At 50.7% G+C, this 21,822-nt stretch overlaps 1 protein-coding gene across 24 annotated transcripts in view; it reads right to left on the minus strand.

Moving 5' to 3' along the window:
• The window catches only part of ARHGEF10L (Rho guanine nucleotide exchange factor 10 like), a 26,792-nt gene continuing 4,970 nt past the window's right edge, over positions 1-21,822 (minus strand). For 4 of the 24 annotated variants that reach the window (XM_046903191.1, XM_046903190.1, XM_046903192.1 and 1 more), the window contains 29 exons: positions 16,292-16,553; positions 16,169-16,196; positions 15,145-15,233; positions 14,898-14,981; positions 14,550-14,695; positions 14,047-14,163; positions 13,193-13,301; positions 12,521-12,613; positions 12,092-12,106; positions 11,592-11,698; positions 11,373-11,450; positions 11,113-11,292; positions 10,847-10,963; positions 10,660-10,752; positions 10,284-10,457; positions 9,488-9,633; positions 9,145-9,159; positions 8,772-8,956; positions 8,561-8,676; positions 8,085-8,212; positions 7,879-7,979; positions 6,980-7,101; positions 6,664-6,750; positions 6,353-6,582; positions 6,026-6,180; positions 4,474-4,619; positions 2,595-2,769; positions 1,176-1,298; positions 1-1,101 (listed from right to left, as the gene is read on the minus strand). In XM_046903191.1, the coding sequence (XP_046759147.1) occupies positions 617-1,101; positions 1,176-1,298; positions 2,595-2,769; positions 4,474-4,619; positions 6,026-6,180; positions 6,353-6,582; positions 6,664-6,750; positions 6,980-7,101; positions 7,879-7,979; positions 8,085-8,212; positions 8,561-8,676; positions 8,772-8,956; positions 9,145-9,159; positions 9,488-9,633; positions 10,284-10,457; positions 10,660-10,752; positions 10,847-10,963; positions 11,113-11,292; positions 11,373-11,450; positions 11,592-11,698; positions 12,092-12,106; positions 12,521-12,613; positions 13,193-13,301; positions 14,047-14,163; positions 14,550-14,695; positions 14,898-14,981; positions 15,145-15,233; positions 16,169-16,196; positions 16,292-16,553 (3,906 nt within the window). In that variant the 3' untranslated portion in view covers positions 1-616. Of the gene's footprint in view, positions 1,102-1,174; positions 1,299-2,594; positions 2,770-4,473; positions 4,620-6,025; positions 6,181-6,352; positions 6,583-6,663; positions 6,751-6,979; positions 7,102-7,878; positions 7,980-8,084; positions 8,213-8,560; positions 8,677-8,771; positions 8,957-9,144; positions 9,160-9,487; positions 9,634-10,283; positions 10,458-10,659; positions 10,753-10,846; positions 10,964-11,112; positions 11,293-11,372; positions 11,451-11,591; positions 11,699-12,091; positions 12,107-12,520; positions 12,614-13,192; positions 13,302-13,682; positions 13,813-14,046; positions 14,164-14,549; positions 14,696-14,897; positions 14,982-15,144; positions 15,234-15,388; positions 15,685-16,168; positions 16,197-16,291; positions 16,554-17,477; positions 20,632-20,939; positions 21,726-21,822 lie in introns of those variants that run through there. The other 20 variants (XM_040651232.2, XM_046903193.1, XM_040651233.2 and 17 more) reach the window with 20 other exon arrangements.

Raw genomic sequence — 21,822 nt, forward strand, 5'->3', positions numbered from 1 at the left:
TGATTCCTATGGGATTTATTTCCAGGCTGAATTTCACCCAAAATTTCCTGTCCTCCAGAAACAGCTCCTATACTCCAATGGGAAGTCCCCAAACCAGCTCCCAAAACACAGCATTATGTAAACCCCAAATCCTCAATTCATAGTCAAAAAAGGGCTATTTCAGCAAAACCCTGTTTCAGCACAGCCAGTATCCAATGAGCACTCACACCTCTTCTTTATTTCTGCATCTCCAAGTGCCCCAATATATACAGATTCCTTCTTTATACAGCTCATAATATACACCTTATTTATATATATATATTTATAGATATTCACACGCAGACACACAAATGTCTTCAGCACAGCCCTGGCGCCTCCAAAGCCCGCAAGGAGGTCATTGCTTCCCATGTTTAAAAATTCCCCTCTCCCAACATGCAAAGTGGGGATTTTTTTTTGGGGGGTGGGGAGTCAAAAACAACAATTTTTATGGTGTTTTTCCTTTCGTTATTTTTTTTTCCTTATTTCTCCTTAAAAAAAAAAAAAACATAATAGGGGTGGTGCACTCACCAATGCGACCGCCCCATGGCAGCGTGTAGGGTGGCTCTGAGGTAGGCGCTGCGCAGGCATCCCCCAGCTGCTATAGCATCAGTGGGAGCTGCCAGATGAGCAGGGTGCTGTCAGCATCACCACCCCGGCGCTGCGGCTCAGAGTTGAAGTTACGGTACCCTCTGCCCCCCGAAATGATGGCGACAGAGGAGATCTCCTTGCGGGGAGCATCACGGGCACAGGGCCGGCTCCGGACCCACACATCGGGGTCGTCAGCCATCTCGTAGATGGAGCCATCTTCTTCTGTATGCTCTGGGGTAACAGTCCCAACCGGAGCGTCCCGCACAGACAGCAGCTGCCCGGGGAGGTGGGAGGTGGAACGGAGACGGTATTGCAACAAAATCCCTTTTTTCCTTATTTCCCGTGGTGGGGGTCCATCCAGCTCTGGAGGTTTCTCTTCCTCACCTTCCTCTTCCTCTTGGTCTCCTTTTAGCACATCAGGGGCCAACGTGCTCAGTGCCACGGCCAAGAAGTCCACGGGGCCACCGTGCCCATTGAGGGACACCATGCCTTTTCCTGTGCAAAACAGAGGGATTTGATTAACAAAGAGCCCAAATGTTGTCTTATGAGGGAACTTTTGGGATGCTCACCAGTGATTTTGGGGATGCCCTCCAACCGGGGCACGGGCAGCAGAACAATGATGCCCTGGTCGGTGCCGACCCACAGCAAGCCCTGGCAGATGAGCAGGCTGGTGACACGGACATGTCTTTGCCCTGAAAAAGAGGGAGAGAGAAGGTGTGCAGCAGCATCGTCCCCTTGCAAAGTGGATAACTGCCATCTGAAAACTGAGCATCAACCATGCACAAAAGTCTCCGCACAGGGAAAAACGCTGCAAATATCAATAAATAAAGAAAGGAAAAAAAAAAGGGAAGAGGAGCAGAAAGAAGTGAGGCTTCTAATGGTACATGAATATTTTATCGTAGGGACTTCACACTGCAGCGTCGCACTCAGTGAAGCAATATATCTGTGGAGATGCAGCTCCAGTTCTCGGCGAGAACTTTATTAATGGGCTGTCTGGTTAAAAAGGATGAGGGAGCACGAGTTCAAAAACGCATTAATACCCAACACTCACTCGCCCAGGAAGAAAAGGAAGTGATAAATATTTTAATATGCCCTAAAAAAAAAAAAAAAAGCAACTTACATGAGTAGCACGCATATAACTAATTATGCAATTACGACGTTTTGTAGCTAGAACAAGGGGGAGGCAACCTTGCAAGCCCAGGGCTGAGCCTTGTCCTTTCCTTGGCGCATCAGAGCAGCTAAGAGCAAAAGAGGTGGAAACAGAGGGTATGAGGTAGAGGTGTGCATGCTTGGGTACACGCACAATGCAAAGATGGATGCAAGGATGAGGTGCAAGGAGGCATGCAAGAGTACAAACATGGGTACACAGATACATACTTAGGTGCAAAGATGAGGCACATTCATGCATGCAGAGATGCACATAGGTATAAGGATGGGGTACATAGAAGCACATGGGAGCAAAGGTGGATGCAAGGATGGGGTGCACAGATGCATGTAGGGGGTGCAAAATGGAGTGCAAACATGCATGCCTGGGAGTAGGAGTGGGATGCATGGATGGAATGCGTTGATACACACATCTGCATGAATGGGATGCACAAGTATGAAGAGTAAATGCATGCATGGGTGTACAAGTGCCAAGACTGAATGCATGGATGAAGAGAAGGGCTCCCATCATCCCAGCAAAGCTCAGCCTTGCTAAAACCCTACTCAGATCTGTCCAAGCCCCTCCCAAAGCTCCTGCAGCCCAAGAATTGCTCCAGCAGCCTAAAAACACCCCTTTCCCTCAAAACCTTTGCATTTTTTCTCAAGAGCTCTCAAGACTTCAGAGTGATGCTCCTAGCTTCAGCCCTGCAACCTATAGCAGGAGATCACAGGATAAAGCTCCAACCCTTGCAGCAAATAAACTCCCTGCAAAATTTCTCTGCAAAGCAAGGCACCTAGGGGATCAATGCCCCAAGTTTTTTCATTCATTGAGATGAGGAGCCCACCTGGGAGGACAAAGGTGGTCCTGGTGGCAATGTTGATCTCCTGTAGGTGCTCCAGTGTCTCGGTGTGGAAGAGGCGGATAGAGGAACCTGAGGAAAACGCCATCCAGACGCCACTACCTGCCTTGATCATGTGTGTCACACTGGCCTCTGTGTCCGGGTGAGCCTCAAAGGTTTGCTGCCAGAGGGAGAGCATCCAGACGAAATCAAAATAAAGAAGGAATTACAATAAAAGGCTGCTGGGTTGGACACTCTAGAGGCTGCTGTAAGGCTGCAGGGGAGGGGGGAAGGTGAGATAGAGGTCCTGACCTTCCTCACCAGTTTTGCTTTTAGCAGACACCAAACTCAGCCCCTCACCAATCTCGTCTTGGTTCTATAGGGGCACAATTCAGCCTTCCCCACCACTGTCTTTTCCCAGTTCTCCTTTACAAGACTTTTTGTTAGACCTAGATGCATCTTTCAAGTTCACACCAAGGTGGGATAACACCTTCCTGCCTTCTTCCTACCCCAAAAGCCAGCAAGCAAAGACTCAGCCCCTGCACAGGACCTGCTTAGGGTTTGGTGGTGCAGAGTGACTTCTGAACAAGAGAAATAGAAAACAGAACATCCTCCTCTGACATACTCCAACACATCCAAAATCCCAACCAACACCACATTTACCTGTTTTCTACCCATTTTACCACCTCTCCCTGCTACAGTGAGCCCTCATGAACCCCAAATATCACACTGCAGAGCATTTGATTTATGGACCTGAAACCATCTCCATTAAATGAACTCCCTGAAAATCTCCCAAGCAGCAGATAAGGCATAAAAACTCAGGTTAGCATTGTAGGCATGTTGGGAATAGCTCTAAACTGCAAATACGGGATGCTGTGGAGGAAAGTAGGCTCTGATAGCATGACAGTGCTGAAAAAAGGGGAAGTTTAGGGGTTAACATGATGGGGGAATCTGCTGGGAGCAGGAGTGTGGCTGCAGCATGCAGTATTGTGCATGCTTCTCCAGGCACTGATTTGCTGCCTTACTGCAACCCCAGGGTCTTGCCGCAATGCAGCTCCTGCTTTCCACATTGCAGCAATGAGCCCACAATGCAGTAGGTTGGCGATCAGCATGCAGGATTGAATCACCACCATGCACCCACTTCAACATGACTTCCCTTATAGGTTTGAAATTTTGCTTTTAAAAAAGGAGCAGCAACAGAGCTCCTCTCTGAAGAGCATTAGTGTGGTGCAGCATCCCAAAATTCTTGCACAAAGCAGAGGTGGATGAAGATAATTAGGTCATCTCCCCCTTTCTCCCATCCAGTGTGGGACTTATTCCCTGGGGCTACATTCCCAAGCTGCTATTTACAGACCTGAGTTTGCAGAGCTGCTCTTACACAGGACAAGTGCAAGTTCCCATAGGGAATCCAACCCAATTCAGACAAGCAGAGAGCAGCAATTGGAGCTGTAACCTGCTGCTTGCACACTATCAACCTGCATTGAGCCCCAGACCCCATTCCATCCCCCCCATGGAGATGCTCGGTGCCATTGGGCACGGCATCATCCAGACTGTGCCTCCCCCTTTTTCTCCCATGTTTTTCTTCTGCAAGAATTCCCACCTGGCTCCTGCCATAAATAAGATCAGAGACAGAAAACTAATACAGTTCCCTGATGCATTATTCATCCTTGGCACTGGTTTTAGGATGGATTTATGACAGCTAATACATGCAAACTAAGTTTAGGCACTAAATTTGAAAATTAAAGGTAAGAAAGGGTTGTTGTTTTTTTTTTTTTTTTTTTAAATAGAGATGACTACTCAACATCCCTGCTCACACGGCTACAGGAAAGCTGTCCCCCAAAAGGGGCACAGGGGGTGGTGATGATGCTGGGTGCTCCTGAGATACCTGAGCACAGAGGGTGGAGGCATCAAGGACGGTGACCTGGTTGGCACAGCTGGCCCACAGGGTCTCATCCAGCATCAAGAGGGCTCGCACAGGACCAGTGCCCACAGGCAGGCGTGTGGGCTGCTCAGTCAGGTCCCACAGCCCCCCTAGAGCAGAGCACAGAGACCAAGAGGAGGCTCAAAATTAGGGAAAAAAAAAAAGATATTTTCACACAAGCCCAACTGCAGCATGGGTAAAGAAGTGTTAGCACTGGGCTTCCCTACTGCGTAAGTGTGTCACCTTTGGGTGCTGGGGTCACCTCCTGCAGCCCCAAACCTCAATACCATCACTGGGAACAGGTGTGAGCTCTGCCCAATCCCTAAGAAGTCACATAAGCAGCACTCAAGTCTGGGGCACATGGACATCATCTCCCTTCCGTTGTTTGCATAAAAAAAATAAAGGATGGGGCAGTGCGCACAGGCAGCAGACTCCCCCAGTTTGCAGCACTCAGGGCTGGGGATGCTTTGCTCCTGTACAAACAACCCCCTGCCAGCTGCAAACAGCCACGGCTGCACAGCCACATGCAATGCTTGGGCACAGAAACAGTTTCTGCTGCCCCCCCCCGCCCCCTCCACCCCACCCACCTTGTATTTTTTGTTTTTTTTTTTTTTTTTTGTCCCCCCCCCAACTCCTAAACTGCTACTCCAGAGCTGATTCATCTGGGGCCAAACTGGAGTGTCTCAGTGAAAGAGATCCAATCTGGGTTCCCATGAATTCGCCAACACCAATGGGTAATTGCCATTACTTTCAAGTGGGCAATTTATTTCCACCACAATTTTAAAACCAGATACTCAGGATTCAAGAATTTAAAGAGCCCTGAGGCTGTTAGAGCTCTGCTCCCAGCAGCAGGACTTTGCTACCAAGCAAAGCATGCTGTCGGTTGGCTCTGCTCACTGCTATTTCAGGAAAGCTTTGCTTTAATGACGCCACACAGCAAATTTGCAAAAGATAGGGAGAAGATATTAAAAAAATCAACCCTGCTAGCAGCTTGTTGCCTTCCATGTGCATTTGTGCAGTGGAGGGGAAATCAAATCCATGCTCTTCACTTGCTTGCACACTTGTGAAGTGGGGAAGTGGGTTGAAGAGCACCCAAAAATGCACTATAAAGCAGTTTTGGCGCTTCTTGCTGCAGGTTGTGAGCTAGCAAGTTTTTTTTTTCCAGATCAGAGTGCTATTTGAGGCCCTTTTCTACCCTCTAGTGATGAAGAAGAGAAAAACAGCAGGAAAATGACTCCCAAGAAGTCCTCAAGTGCCACCCTCCAAGTAAAACCTTTGCTGCTGCATCTCCCCCTTGTTGGCCACTGAGACCACACTATAGGGCACAAACTGAGCCCTATTCATCGTGCCAGTGCAAAATGCCATCCCCCACCATTGCACAGGGTTACAAAGCAGGGGATGAAATGGTGCAAAAATGGTGCTTCTGGCACTAGTTTAGTAGCCAGCACACCCTTTGCATCCCACTCCCCATTTCTGGAGTGTCACTGCAAAGCATGAACAGGGTTGCTGTCCTCACCATTGCTCCTGGGGTATGCGGCCACCGTCCCATCCTGCAGCCCTGCAAACAGATACTCAGGGCTGTGCTTCAGGCAGAGGACTGGCTGCATGCCGGGGCTCTTGCAGGTCAGCAGGCACTGCGTCCCCGTGTCCACGCTGCCATACACTGCGATACTAATAAGAAAAATGCAAGAGCAGGATGCAGAGCAGGAGGTGCTGGTGGTCATTGCTTCAAAATTTCAGTGCAGAGCTCCTTCACAGTGATTGCATACAGAAGAGGGTTGCAGGAGCAGTGGATGCACAATCGCACACCCCAACATATGCACAACTGCACACTGGTGCTCACCTGCCGTCCTGCAGTCCCAAGCAAACAGTGGGATGCAAAGTTGCAGGGGGCTGCTCAGCACCTGCTCGGGGCTCTTCAGTCCCCACTGTGTCCCCCTCAGCCACCTCGGGGATGTACTCCATGCACAGCACCGGCGACGCCACTGGGAAGGATTTTACCGTCCGCGGCACCGAGCGATTGAGGGAGAAGATCTCCACTTGTCCCCCTGCACCTTCCTGGCCACCCCCAACCTGTGTGGATCACAACTAAGCTTTAGCATCTCGAGAGTGGAAATAACCCAAATCCAGTGTTTTTTGCCCCATTTTGCTCACCCAGAGGTAGCCCTGTGGCAACGAGGTGCTGACGGCAGAGAAACCCAACAGTGAGGATTGCACAGGGTTGTGCACTGCAGCGCTGAGCTGTAGGAGACACACGCATTTACCCCACGCATGCCCCAAAATAAAAATCCTACCATAGCCCAGCTTGTATTTCTTGCACTTGTCCCCCAGCCAGACCTGACTGTATCAATTTCTGGCAAGCAGTACAGCCACCCCCTCCCAGCCTGTCCACCATGGGATTTCCATCTATTACCACCAAAAAGGGAGCAGAAGGGGAAAGAGATATATGGCAGGTGAACAATGCTTTTACCTGCAGATCAAGGGCTTTGGAGGAAAAGGCAGGCATGTGGCAGGAGAGGATAGGGCACCAGAAGGGAGCTTTGCTCTTCTTGTCTTCGTCAGGACAGAGCCAGCCTGGCTGGTTCTCCTCCCCTGCAGAGAGCAGAATAGATTAAGAACAGACCCAAAATAAGCATGGCTGGGTGCAGCAGGAGATTCAACATCACCCAGCCCAACACCAGTCTTTGGGCTGTCACAAGAAACCACCATCCATGGTGGGCATCCCAGCAGCTTCTCCAGCTCTTGCACAAGCAACCACGTTAAGCAGTACCAACAGCCCCTACTCCCCCCCAAAAAACATCACAGATATGGAAGGAAAAACCTAATGCATTTCTTCACATCAGGCGTTAATGTGTTTTCATTTCTAAATCATGAATACAGGATTATCCCCTAGGCATCACAGATTAAAAACAACACAAACTGCTCAAAACAAGGGAATCAAAAATCATTTGAAATTGTGTTTGAGTGCTTGGATTCCCCCCGGGCTGGAATGATTTTTCTGCCATTATTTTTTTTTTTTTCCTGCAGTGACTCATGGTATTAAATAGGACGAGACATGGAGGTATCAGGAGGAAGGACCCTTCCCTTGCTATTTGCCCTATTTCATGGGAAAACAGAGCAAAGGCAGCAACAGCATATGGCCAAGCTGAGATCCATCACCAAGCATCCCAGAGACCTCACTCAAGAGCATCGAAACACGAAATATTTTGAAGGAGGAAACACCATTTCACACTTCCAACCAACCAAACGCTTCTCCCATCACCTTCATCCCACCTTGTACCCTGCTCCCACTCATCCATCAGGATGCAAAACCCTTCTCTGCTCCCAGATTTTGTTTTTAGAAGCAAGACCACTCCAACAGGTACTCACGCAGCCCAATCTTGGCCAGGTGCAGGCAATTGACCCAGGAGATCTTGCTCAGAGGATTTGGAGTGATGAAGACCACCATGACACTGATGGGGCGGCCAGACCTGTTGGGAGAAGTCATTAGGTTGCCTTCAGTCTCCTCCTTCTCCTTTCTGGAGTGGATGTAACAGCAGGGAAAGCCCCATCCATTCCCAGAATTAGGAACCCACTTGTCCGGCTTGCCAGGCAGCAGGAGACGGAGGCGGCACTTGTTGGCAGAATGGATCTCTTCCTCCTTCACCTTCATCATCCTCTGCAGAGCCAAGCACCAGTCCTGGGCCACAGTCATATTCAGGTTCTGAGGGAAAGAGAGGAATGGTGGAAATACCTCCAGAAGCCTGATTCCCCAGGATCCATCTGCAGGTCAGCTGAGGAGCTCAGGAACCAACTACCCATCCATTCAACAAACCACTGAATGACCTGGGCTGGGAGGGACCTTAAAGGTCATCCAGTTCTAGCAAGATCATTTAAGGATTGACAGGTATCCATGGGGCTAGCACAGACCATGCAAACGAGCCCCCTACAGCTCCCCAAGCCAAGGCTTAACAGGTTTTCTCCCAAAACAACAAGAGATTTGCCCCCAAAACAGCAGTGCTTGGGTCCCCAGAATGGTGGGAGCTTTGCCATAGGGCTGGCATTTTGGTACCTGGTAGGTGCCATGCAGCGTGCTGATGAGCAGGGTGATCTGCTCCACCACCGCGAGGTCCTTCTGTAGGTCCTGCAGCTCCTGGAAAAGCCGCGGTGGCCCCAGGTAGACTTTATCTTGGGGGAAAAAAAAGAAAAAGGGAGAAATGCAGGATTGGAAGTATTGTTGCCCATACATCCCAAAATCATGAGGCTCGGGGCCAGGTGCTCACTGTGAGAGGCCGGCCCAGTGGGTGCGTGCTTCTTGGCACCAGCGTTGTGGATGACCACATTGTCCTTGTCATAGGCACCGCTCTCCTGCCCCACTTCCACCACCTGCACCTGTGGGAGGGCCGTGCTCCACTTCACCACATATTTGGGGCCCAACGGCACCAGGCTGCTTATTTCCAGCTGGCCTCTGCCAAGGGAGAATGTGAAATAGCAAATCAATTGGCAGCTGGTGTTGCTTGTCCTGTAAACCCCCCTGGATCCCCCCCCGCAAAAAGCAGATGGTGAACACAGCTTGCAAAACCACGACGTGCACCAGCACATGGCTGCACCCAAAAACACAGGGCACAAACACAGCAAGCCACACTCAGTGCCTACCTTGGGTTCACTGGCCTGGATGGAGGGGAGGGGGGGGGGGGGGGGGGGGGGGGAGAAAATGTTAATAAAATTGCATTACTGGGGGCAAGAAGAGGGTTTATCCCTTAGCAGCATCAACTCACAAGACCCCAAAACCCAGGGAGCTCCCATAGCATCATTGCACAGATGCTCAATACAAGGATTTGGGGGCAAAATAGCCCCAAATTTGGTCTTCCTCCTCCAAAGCAAGGTTAAGCAGTTTGGGGGGTAAGGCTAACAAAACAGTCTAAGCCCAAAATAAAAGCAGGGAAGGGGAGAGGTGCTGGTCACTTTTGCAAAGTGGCTTGGGGCTGCTGGCACGTACTTGAAGTTGATGTTGGCACAGACCAGCATGTCGTTGAGGAGAAAAACCTTCCTCTCCTTGGACTTGATGAGTTGCCCCCGGTCGCCATACACTGTCTCTGTCAGCGTCTCACAGAGTAGGAGCTGCCGCTGCCCTGAGTTCAGCAGCTGCAGGAGGATATAGCAGGCAAGAGGCTCAGCCCCAGGGCTCTTGTGTGCCTCTTGTCCTGCAATTTGGGCTGCATTGGGTTTGTGCAACGATTTTCCCTTCCCCAGGGGCACACGCAGCTCCAAGTTCTACAGAAATGCCTGGGCAAAATGCTCCAGCTCTGCACAACACAGGCCCTTTGCACCACAATGCAACCACTTTACATGTGAATTCTACTATGCCGAAAGCAAAGAGTCAAAGATCAACACGACCCTTCTGCAGCCCCTTTCAGGTTTTGTTTTGCCCTTTGTCCCCAAATGCTGGCCTCAGGGCCAGGCTGCAGAGGCCACCATGTGCTCCTAAGCGCAGCCCAGGATATGTCGCAATAACTTGGTGCAGGGTTTTCCACCAACGGTTGCAAAATCAAGCAGATGGATGGAAGGGAGGAGACTACACATGAAAATTTCCTGAGTCGCAGACTTATTTTTGCTTTTGCTAAATGCTATTGTTTCAGGGAAAACAAGAGCTCGGCTTCCCCAAAAGCCCCTCCTGGGAGCCCCAAACTTCAGCACTTCTGCAAACACCAACCAGAGGGGATAGCTGCAAACCCAGCCCCTAAAACTCCCATTGCAAGGGAATGAGGAAGAGAAGCGAGACTGAAAACACGCACCTTACTGAGGCTGCTGCGGTCACTGATGCTTTTGCTGAGCTGCTGGATCTCAGCCACCTGGTCAGCCACACGCTTCTGCTCATTGAGCTTCTCGGCCAACGTCTCCAGCTCAGTGAGGGCCAACTGGAGGGACAGGCGGTCCGCGTGGCCCTTGGGGGTGTTCTTCAGCATGTCCTGGGGAGGGAGAAATATCACCATGGTGTCACCAGCTCCATCAAGCTATGATGGAGGAAAATCCCCCACTGGGATAGGAAAAGCCCCAAAGACCCTTCCACAAGCCCCACGCAGGCTGCCAGCCCCAAAACAAACCCATTGCTGAGCCATCCCGAGCACTGTGCCTGCCAAAGTGGGGTGCAAAGCATGGGGTCGCCCATACCTGTAGGAGAAGGATGAACTGGGGGAACCTTTGGATAGGTTTCACCATCAGCCCATAGAGCGTCACCCGATCGGTGCTGGCCATCTGCCGCTTCTACTGGCAGTAACACAAAAAGAAAATAAAGGGGAGGGGTTCACTCAAAATGATGACCAGCAGCTGTATGTGCCCACATTTGGGACCCACTGACCTTAAGGAAGTCAAGGAAGGCAGGTTTGGTGAGACAAGCCTTCTTGATAAGGGACATGGCAGTGGTGAAGTTGTTGACATAGTCGCTGTAGACATCCAGCACCATTGACTTGGAGAACTTGGTACAAGGGAAGAAAGGTAGGATTAGTGCTGTGAGGCACTCTAAAATGGGGCTATGGGTACGTAGGCTGGGAGTACCCATGGAGAATGCATCACTTCAATCCTCCAACCCCATTGCTGGGAAGGGACACTCAACTCTCCTCTTACTGAGGCCACAAAGAGGTCCCCAATCTTCTCAGCAGAGTCCCACTCAGCTACACGGGAGGAGAGGGCGATCTGGAACATGGAGTGGCACTGCAGAATCTCCTTCAGGCGAAAAAACACCACCTGGCATTTCCTGGCACTCAGCACTTTAGGCTCCATCTCCATCAGTGGGTTCCTGTAATCCTACAGTACACAGCAGAACATCAGCATCCCCCAAGCCCCTACAATACTCCTAAAACACCCCTCAAAAGTGGGTCTCCCACCTGCAGGATGCGCTTCAGGGATTCGACATAGTTGCGCTCGCTCTGCACGATAGAGCCCAGGATGTGTCGCCGCACCACCTGCAAATAATTGGGGAAGGGGGAAAAGATACCCCGTGCAGACATGACCCCAGTTACACTGCTTTGTGCTCACTCACTTGTAAAATTATTATTTTGAGAAGCTCAAAGGGAAGGTGAAGGAGGTGCCCATCCAGCACCCACCTGCTGGGGGCTGAGCCCTGTAGGCATAGGGCCGAGTTCAGGAGGTGGGTGCTTCATGTCGGAGACAGTGACCTCCAGGAAACCCGTGTCCTCCTCCTCAGAGTCTCCTACCACCAAAAAAACAAAACAAAAGAAACTTATTTCACATTTTTCTCGCAAGCTTCTTAGTGCTGAGCACACCCCCAGTCTAGAAGGGGCCGTGCTGGGATGCTCCAGGGGCTCTGACTGGGTTTACGGCTGCCGGCACTGCCTGTCCTCAAGCACTGCAGCTGTCACCAGACACCAGCATGAGTCAGGGCTCTGTGAGCCGAGGCACTGTCAGATCCCAGTGGGAAGGGGCCAAATCCTCCCCCAAAAGCATCCCCCATTAGGGAACCTCCTCCATTTCCCTCCTTCAAGAATGGCTCTGATCACAGAGAAGCACAAAAAAAGCAGCAACGCAAAGCCAAGTACAGAGCAAAAGCACAACACAAGTCTCCTGGCATCCAATCCTGCCTTACCCGAGGCTGAAGCAGCTGAGGAAGAGGAGGGTGAGCGGATCACAGTGTCATGGGGCAGGGACGGCTTTCTCTTCCACATGGCTGCAGTCGCCGGCCCCACTACGGCCGCCCCGGCCCCCAGCACCCCGCTCCCATCCCTGTGCATATAAATAACCAGAGGGGAGGGCGCTGCCGCCCGGGTGACCTTTTTCCTTCCCTAATTTTGGAAGGGAGGATCCCAACGCGTCGCTGGCGGCTCTGGCGGGCCACCCTGGGTGCCTTCCCCCCCCCCCGTTAAAGCCAGCATTGCACGTGGGATGCTCAGAGCATCCTTATGGCTAAAATCCCACCCCGGGATACCATCCCACAGACTGGCAGCAGGACATGGCACACGCAGCAGATCCCCAGTGGCCCCAGTGGATCCAGAGGGGCCACCTAGCAGGATCCTACCTCGTCCGCAATGCTCCAGTGACCCCCTTGAGATGCCAGGGGTGGGTGGTAGCTTTTCCGCCTCCTTCAACCTTCTCCTACACTCCCCATCCCCTATGGGGTATGAATCATATTTTGCATAGCCTAAAACATTGCAGTTTTGCTTCTTTTGGCTGGAAAATGGGACTGTTTCTTATCTGCCAAGGATGGGAAGAGCATAAGGTGCCACCAAAACTAAGTAGAGATGTGGGACTATCTCCAGGGAAAGGATCTGTTCACACCCCAAGTGGTGCTTCAGTCCCAAACCTCACCCTGCAGCACTGATAGGATAGACCAAGAAAACTGCAGAACACCTCAAATCTCACCCAAAATTCATCATTTCCTACGTTGCAGAAATGCTCTTTGGGCTGGTGTTGCCCTGAAACGCATGCAAATAGGACACCCATGGGCTGGATGCTCTGGGAAGGGCAAGGAGGGGGCTGATCAGAATAAGCAAATGGGGAAAACAAATTTAAAAGCATGAAATGCAGAAGACAAATTGGAGAACGAACAAGGTAGATTCCAAATGGATATGGCTTAGTGAGCATGACGGTGATGGGTCAGTGGGTTGGACTGGATGGTCTTAGAGGTCTTTTCCAACCTTAATGATTCTAGATAGATTGATATAAGCTTGGAAGGGAACACCCCGCTCACCTGGCACTTCCTTACGGTGCAGGAAGGTCACCTTCCTCATCACTGCGATCTTGGTCTTCTCCAGCCCATCCTTGGTGCCACTTTTGGCCGCCTTCATCAGTTGAGTCATCTGAGAAAAGGAGTTGGGATGCTCAATATCATGCAGCACTGCATTCCTCCCCACAATGCCTTGGGGACATGACACATCCCCCTCCCTCCCCAGGAAGGCTGAGACTGATGGGGAAGCTGAGAAAGAGGAGGGGGCTGAGCACCCAAGGGGCCACCTCTGTCTCCTTTACGTAGACACAGTGATGTGCCAGCTTGCAAGCAGCGCAGCAAAGCATGAGCATGCAGCCAAAGCCAAGAAAGGGAGGGAAGCATGACATGAGTGTACTGCAGCAGGATTTTGTGATTACGGCCATAAAGGATGTTCATCCTTTGCACCTGGACTTGCAGTAGTTTTAGTGCAAATTGAGAAAATCCCAGCATAAACCAGCTGCAAGCTACCAACCTGAATGCTCTGAGGCAGGGAAAGGCTTTGCAATAAGTTTCTCTCCCACTCCCAATTATCTCCTTCCCAACCCTGTAGGGGGTAAAACTTTCTCCGCTCCACTGAGCGCACCTGAACCTCGCTTTGTCCAAACGCCCCTTGAAAAATAAAAACCCAAAGAGTGGTTGGGGTGGGCAGATCAGCGACATAACTACTGGAAGGATGCAAATGGGATGGGGAAGGTGAAAGCGATGGATGAACCCACGCCTCCAACCATCATCAGACAAAATGGGCTGAATTGAGCCCAGGTGCACTCATATCCTTACAGAGAGGCTTTTTTCTCCCCCCTGGGAAATTCAGAGAAGGGACCGAGAAGGGACAGTACCTTCCAATCATACTTCTGCTTCAGCTCCTGCATGTCTTTCCCCCCAACTCTTAAAGCCAGGATGTCCCTCTTAGTCCTGGCGTATCTCTCCTTTAGTCTATTCAGGTCTGGAGAAAGCTGAGCCCCAAGCAAACCGGGCAGGAGGAGAAGGCAGAGGATGCAGAGAGGGCAGAGAAGAGAGATTCAGGTGAGAAGCCAAACATAATAAGAAAAGAAAAAGGAGAAACCATTAAACCATCCCAAAGCAGCACAATATGGGTGGTGGGCTCCCATAATCTGGCAGGGAAGGGGAGTGAGCAGGGAGCAGCAGCCATGCATGAGATGCAAAAGGGAAAATAAAAAAAGGGGAAGGAAAAGGATAAATAGAGAAATCAAATCCAAAAGCGGCGCTGTGCTGATTGTGCATCACATGAGAGCATGTGGAGAGCAAGCCCTGAGACATCTCCGGTAAACACATGGAAAAAAAAAAAATCAATAAATGAGAATAATTAACAGAGCCTCACCTTGGGCTGGAAGGAGGCCCGGTGCTTGGCTGGCTCAGCCTCTGGTTTGTTCTCCTCACCCGACTCCTCGCTGTAGCTCTCAAACTCGCTGGAGCTCCAGCCCAGCTCCTCACCCCGCTGCACGTCCTCGTAGATTAGGCTGCGCCCTGTTAGACAAAATCCTGCTTTTTCCCTGCAGACTTGTAACCCCATCATCCCAGCTGCTTTCCTGCTTTTTTTCCCCCCTTTGTGGACCCTTCTAGCAGTACAGGATGTGGATTTTGCTCCCATGGCTTCAGTTTGCCCATCTGTGAAATGGGTGCACAGCCCTGACAAGAAGAAGGTCCAGGGAGGAAGGGCTGTTCCTACCATCCTGGTTGGCATCGAGGTTCTCACAGGGTACGTCGTCATAAATCACATCATCCTCTGCCGCCGTGAACTCAAAGCGATCACCTTGGGAGGGGGGAAAAAAAAAACAGGGAAACAGCCTCAGAAATCCCCATCAGGACCCAAAAATCCAGCTGGGGTGGGGAAATTATTCCCCAATCCCACGGCCAGGCTGGGATGTGGGGTTAGGACTGCGTTCTCCCCCTCACCCCAGGTTTTTTTAACCCACCTCGGCAGCCACTTTTCCTCTTCCAGGTCTGGCTGTTGATGTCAGAGGGGTCCTCACAGGTTTCCCCATTGCTCACCCTCTCCGGTAGCCTGTGGGGAGGGCAAAGACACCATCAGTGTAAAACCCCAAGGGCATCAAAAGGAGCTTGCAGAAGTCCCCACTGTACGTGCATGCCCCAAGCCCACAGCAAAACTCCACAAGAGGGGCTCACCCCCATTTGGCAAAATTAAGCCCCCCACCTCACCCGGGGTGCAGACTCAGCCGCAGCCTATGGAGGAAGTTTTGCACTGCCAGAAAAGCAGATGTGTTAAAAACTTGAGGTCGGTGCCTCTGACTTTCCAGCAGCAGAATTGCAAACTGCAAAAACAGGGAGTCCCCCCAGAGAGGGATGCAGCTCGATACAAAGGAAGAAAAAAAAGTGCAAACAAAATGCAGTGCTTTGCAGCAACCTTGACTGCTGCTTGTGCACTTTTGCTCACCCCAGATGTTAGTAAAGGCACTGGTTGCTATTGATATTGACCCCATGGATACAGCGCTGCTGCATGCATGCCCGGCTCTATTGCATCATATTGCACATCTGCTGCACTGGGGCTTGGAGACCGCATTGTTAGGGCAGGAAAAAAAAAAACCACACAGGGTTGATGCACAAGTGACAAAAAAAGGCTATTTTTAAAAAACTTGGTTCTACACAAAGCTGAAGATGAGGAGGAAGATGTTCCAGTGAGGCTGAACTTGCTTTCCCCACTTTGCTGCATCCTGTACAAGCCTCTTGCTGTCAGATTTGTATCTTCCCCCTATGTGCCTGTGTGCAAACCTACCTCAGCTACCCTGAAATCCCCCTGCAACACCCCCCCCAAACTCTTGCATGCTTCAACCTCAGACTCTATGCCCCCAGTACTTTTATAAGCAGCAATGAAGCAATGGGGAAAAAAATAGGAAAACTGAGGCACAGCAGCAGGCTGGGACACGCTAAGGAAGGAAATGACCCCCAAACATCACATTTGCTCCCCAAAACTACACATACCCTTCCTGGATCTCTGGCACCAGCCCCTCTGTGGGGGGAAAAAGCAAAGAGAAATCAGATTAGTGGCTGAGCTTGTGAGCTTGGCCAGCCAAGGTGGACACTTTGGAAACAATGGGACCTCACCGGTGCTGGAGCTGGTGGCACGGTGCCTGCGAGGAGGGGCCTGAAGGACTGCTCCCCTGCTTGGCTCTGTGGCTGAATCTTCGTCCTCCTCGTCACTGTCCTCGAAGTCAAAGGCTTCACCCAAGTCCTCCTCACCAGGGGGAAGCTCACTGGGGGGCTGCGAAGCAAGGACAGTACCTACTGTGGGACAGGGGGGCAGCTGGGATGAAGCCATGGCACAGGGGGTCCACACGCTCCGCCTGGGCCCTTCCCTGAGCCTTTCCTGCAGGAAAGAAAAGGAAAAATGGATTCAGAAGATAGAGCAACCTCATATTCATCCCTTGGACATCCCCCAGGACCCTACACTGGAACGGATCCTGCTACAGTGCTGCAAAACCTTGCAAGGAAGCAGGAACAATGCTCTCAGGTGCACAGCAAGCTTGCATCACCAGACCAATCTTATGCATATGGCCAAATTGACCCATGTATGGCCAAGTTCAGCCCCCTCCCAGCTTCAGGTATTTGTCCTGAAGGACTGAGCCATGCTCAGGGAGTGGGAAGAGCCAAGTATCCTCTGTGCAATCAATGGTTTGTCTGCTCCAGTAACACGAGATGCCCTGAAAGGTCACCAGGAGGAAGAGCAGAGCAAAGTCCTGAGTCCAAGGGAGGATACAATGGGGAAGAAATCACAGCAGGGCAAAACACGTTCCAAATGCTGCAAAGACCCAAATGGGTCCCCAAGACCTGCAAAGAGCAAAACGGATCCCAAAGCCCACAGAAACCCAAGTGGGTCCCAAAAGCTGCCACTACTCAGTGAACAACAGATGCCACCACCATGCTGCAAAGCAACTACTCAGTTTTGCATTTCACCTGCAAAAAAGAGCTGTAAAACCTCTTGCAAACAGCAGTAGCAAATCCTCCCCATGTGCACAAGTGCCCTATGCAACCCCAAGCCCTGGGCTGCGCATCAATGGGTGCTGTGGGAATGGAAAGCACGGCCCAATCCCATTGCAATACCCCTCAAAAGCATCAAGTTGGCCTTTACCTAGCAAAAATAAATTCTCATCCCCCCCCTTTTCCAAGTTCATATCACCCCATTGGGGATGGGAAGCTCCAGGTTTGTTCCTATGGACGCAAATTGAGACTCAATAGAAAATACACCCCCATTGAAGTGCCTCCCAAAAAAACAAAGGATTAAAAAAACCACCTGGACACCAGAAAAAGATGCTCCGGGAACAGCTCTGCTTGCAGCCTGGGTCTGGCACACCAATGCTTCTTTCTTTCAGGGAGGAGGATGGCAACGTGTTGCTCAGCCCAGGTCTGATCCCACTATAAGGTCAGTTACTGTTTTGACCGTTGACATAAGCTCCCATCAGCCCATGTGCCCCAGGGATGGTTATTTTCCCATTGCTATCACCAGCCCAGCCATGAGCTTCAATTGCATCTCCGTAAGATGAAATCAAGGCATTGCTCCTACCCGTTCCCAATAAGGCATCTTGCTGAGAAAACACATCCAGATGGGATAGAGCAAGGTGGAGAAACCCAACGTAATATTGGAATGATATCTTAGAAAAATGGATTTAAAGCCACTCGAGCACGTCAGCCCTGTCTCCCTCCCAACTGGGGGAAATAAATAAAGATGGATCTAAATAAAGCCACAAACGCAGGGCCAGCTGCTAAAGGCAGCATCCTCCTCCCGGCACTGGCACCCAGCCTCAGTATTTTTAGTTCTGTGCCCGAGCGACAGGTCCCAGCTGGTGGGGCAGCTGCCAGCCCAGGACATGGGCCCAGAGCCCTTCTTGGAGTAAAGCAGGCAAAAAGGAGCCTTCACCCCACAAGTTCCCAAATCCTGCCAAAACAAATGGGTCAGTGCATGGCTTGAGTTCTAGGTGACAGCACTGGCAAAAGGATGCCCAGGTGCAGACCTTGAGATCCCAAATGCAGCTCTTTGAGCAAACACACAGAACAGCAGCAGGCGGTGCTCCAGCCCCAGCCCATAAATCACCCAGAAAAACGGGTGTGGGCAGCAATAAGAATCCACTGCTGCTTCCTCATCCGCCTCCTTATTGCTTCCTCCTGCCCATGGGACGCATCCCTGTGTCCCACTGCCACCTCTGGGCTGCCTCTTGGAAACTGAGTTTTGCTCCACCCTAGAAATAGAGGTGGAAGCTGGAAATCTGGGGGCATTTCCACGGAGAGCATAATCCACATCTCTTGTTAGAATATTAACATCATAATATGATATAAGATGGGGGGGGGATCTCAACAATAGATGCTAGCAGAGTTTGCTTTAAGCACCAGTTGGGTCTAAAAAACTATATAGGATGTGATATAATATGGGGGCGCCTGTAACAGCTGCACTTTAAGCACCAGTTGGGTCCATGCACTTAAAGGCCACATGTAGAAATTCTCACAGTTCCAGAGTGAGATGGAGAGATATAAAGGCTTCAGGGGCAAAACGCAGAGATTTGAAGGCTTCAGTTTGAGAATGAGTGCAATGGGGAGGAGTTATCCCGTGCTTTCTAAGTACTCAAATCTGGGGTTTGGGGGCCAAACATTGGTGATGGCAGCCAGAAAGGGATGCTGAGTGAGTACTGGGGATGAAATAAGGCAGAAAGTGGCTTTTTCTCCCCCCGGATTATCACTCTGAGGTTTTCTGTGCCCAAAACTCAAGCAAGTGAAAATTCAGAATTCAACGCTCTTTTCTCTTTTCTTACCAGCTCACTCTTGCCAAAAGGCATTGATGTATGAGAAAAGCTCCTCCTGAGCCATGTTTGCATTTCTGCTTCAGAAGGGTTCTTTTTGGGGCACACATCCCTGCTGCTGTGTGTTTCCAGGCAGAACCCACAGCCTCAGAGCTGTGCTGTTCCCACTTTCCTTTTTATTTTGCTTTTCAGTATCTCTGATCAACCGGAAAATTCATTGCTCGGCCAACATGCACCATGAGAAGCGCAAATGCAACACAAAAAACAACCCCCCAAAAAAACCCCAAAACAAAAAGTGAAAATCAGAATTACGTCCCTTAAAAGGCCATTAAAAAAAAAAAAAACACACAAAGCAGATTTTTTTTTTTTTTTTAAACCTAAGAGCATTCCCAGAATCAGTGCCGGGGGTGACAACAAATTTGAGATCACAGCCCCCGAATGCCTTCATTTCTCCCCCACGCAGAGCTGCTTTGCCAACATATCCCAGCACACCGTAAGAAGCCTTTCTTCCTGTTTTTCCACTTTTTCCTGTTTCCCCCAGCATTTTGGGCAAATCTTGCTTTGCACTCCCAGTGGGCTGACAGAAACAAAGCTCAAAAATAAAACACATCTCCATCTCCTTTGCAAACTCTGTGTCCCTGCAGCATACACCACACCATCCTCACCAGTGCAATACCCCCCCTCCAAAAAAAAAACAAAATCACAAACAGGGTGAAAAGTGCAATGAGCACCAAGCATTGTATTTGCTGACCTTAGCAAAGCATGCATGAAAATAATCATTGAGGAATATTACATTTAAGGAGAAGCCCTACTTGCTGCAAAAAAAAGGAAAAAAATGCACAGCTTTGGGGCTGCTACAAACCCTGCAAAAAAATTGGGGCGTTTTCTTCCAAATCTGCAGGAAAAAAATAAACTACAACACAAGGCAGGCACGCGTGGGTGCAAACCCTGCAATTCAATTACACCACCAAAGCAGCACAACTCCAAGAGTGGGTGCTCAGCACCCCAATGCTGTGCTTACATGGGGGGGGGGGGCTGCAAACATTGCACAATTTGCAAACAGGGCAGAAAAAAGGGAGGAATAAAACAGAAATGGGTGCAGGAATGGCATTGTGCAGCAGCAATAAGGGCCAGTGCTCAGCATCCTCCTCCTCCTCCCACCCTCCCTATTCTCAATCCTATATATATATATAAATATATATATGTATATTTATATGTACATATACATATGCAATAATAATAAATAAATGTAAAGGGCAAGCTTTTTCCTGCAGCAAACCCCAATTGCTTGCAAAAGGACGGGAGGGACAAGGCTACCTCTTGCCTACAGAAGGGCCACCTCGCTTCTATACATTTAAGGTTATGGGTACATAGGGTACACATAACTGCAAATATACGTATAGAGGGAATGGGAAGAGGGAAGCAAGGGGGAAAGGGGTGAGGGCTGTGCTGACCTGGGAAGGCCACGTCTCCTCTGCCTTTGTGTCCGCATCGGCCAAACAGGATGGCAGTGGGGGCAGCAGCAGGCGGTGGGGGCCCTAAGGCTGCCCACACCCCTTCCAGCCCCATAGAAGGGTTCCCATGGCCGGGCCGGGGGCTCTCAGCTGGGGCCACAGGCAGGCGGCGCCGGGGCTGGCGGAGCTGGGAGTGTTGGGCAGCGAGGGATGCTGGGATTTGGGCAGCTTTCCCCCCCCTTTCCTTTCTCTTTTCCCAAAGCATCGCTGATTTACACCCTCACTACTACCAATCCAATCTGGATCTGGTCCCCCTTGCCCCCCACCCCCTCCAAATTGACTTTTAACCCTTTGCACGCTGCACCCATTAACCCTCTCGCTGCTGAGCACATCATTTGTGTAAAAAGAACCTCCAGTCCAGCCCAGAGCAAAGCTGGGAGTGCAGGGGGGGGTTACGGAGTGCATTCCCAAATTTCCAAGAGATAAGTATTTTCTCATTGAATTTCTTACCCCAAAGCCATTTGCTGCAGATTGCAGCCCCCAAAATACAGCTGCTATCCACAGGAAGTGTTCCTATTTTGAGGGTATTTTTCCCAAAGCTGCAACGAGTAGGATTTGCAGCCTCATCTCTGTCTCCAATCCCAAGGCAGCTGCTGGTTCCTGGCCCCAAGCAGAGCGGAAAAGTCCTTCTCCACCCCCCCCCGCCCCCCCATCTCAAAAATATCACAGCCACAACATTTGGGAGCAGACAGCAATGCCTTCTGACCCCAGTCAAACACTACCAAATCACTGCCAACCCACTCTCACATCTGTTGGCCCAGCAAATCTCAGCACCAAACTCACCACATGCTTCATCCTAACCACTCCTCCCCTCCACCCCCCAGCCCCCCCAAACACCATGCAGACCAAACCCAGTAAGTAAAAGCAATGCAAAGGCCACCCCGTGCACACATGCACTTAATGCTACATCTCTCTACAAATTTCCCCCAACCTCACCTGTTTCATCAGCACTGAGGCTGTGTTTTCCCAGCAAAGGAAAGGCCTGCCCCCTCCCCCAGCACACCCCACTGCCACACCTCTGCACAACGCCTCTTTGCAAACGCAGGCGGTGGCTGCAAGGCCGGTCCCAGCTCCAACTGGATGGGCAAGCCCAGCAAAAAATATGTAATCACTACTGGTGCCCTTTGGGTGACTCAAGAGAGCCAAAAACACCTTTTCCTGCAGGTAATGGCATTGCTGCTTGCTGCTTTGCACCCACAGAGGTGTACATAGGATCAAGAGCAGCGCAGCAGGGAGGACTTTGGCCCCAACAGCCCTGTTTTCTCAGGGCTGGATAACGGCATCCCAGCTGCCATAGGGCAAATTCAAGTTAATTTTTCTTGGGGTTTTTTCA

Source organism: Gallus gallus, chromosome 21 (assembly GCF_016699485.2).
Source record: "Gallus gallus isolate bGalGal1 chromosome 21, bGalGal1.mat.broiler.GRCg7b, whole genome shotgun sequence".
Lineage (NCBI taxonomy): Eukaryota > Metazoa > Chordata > Aves > Galliformes > Phasianidae > Gallus > Gallus gallus.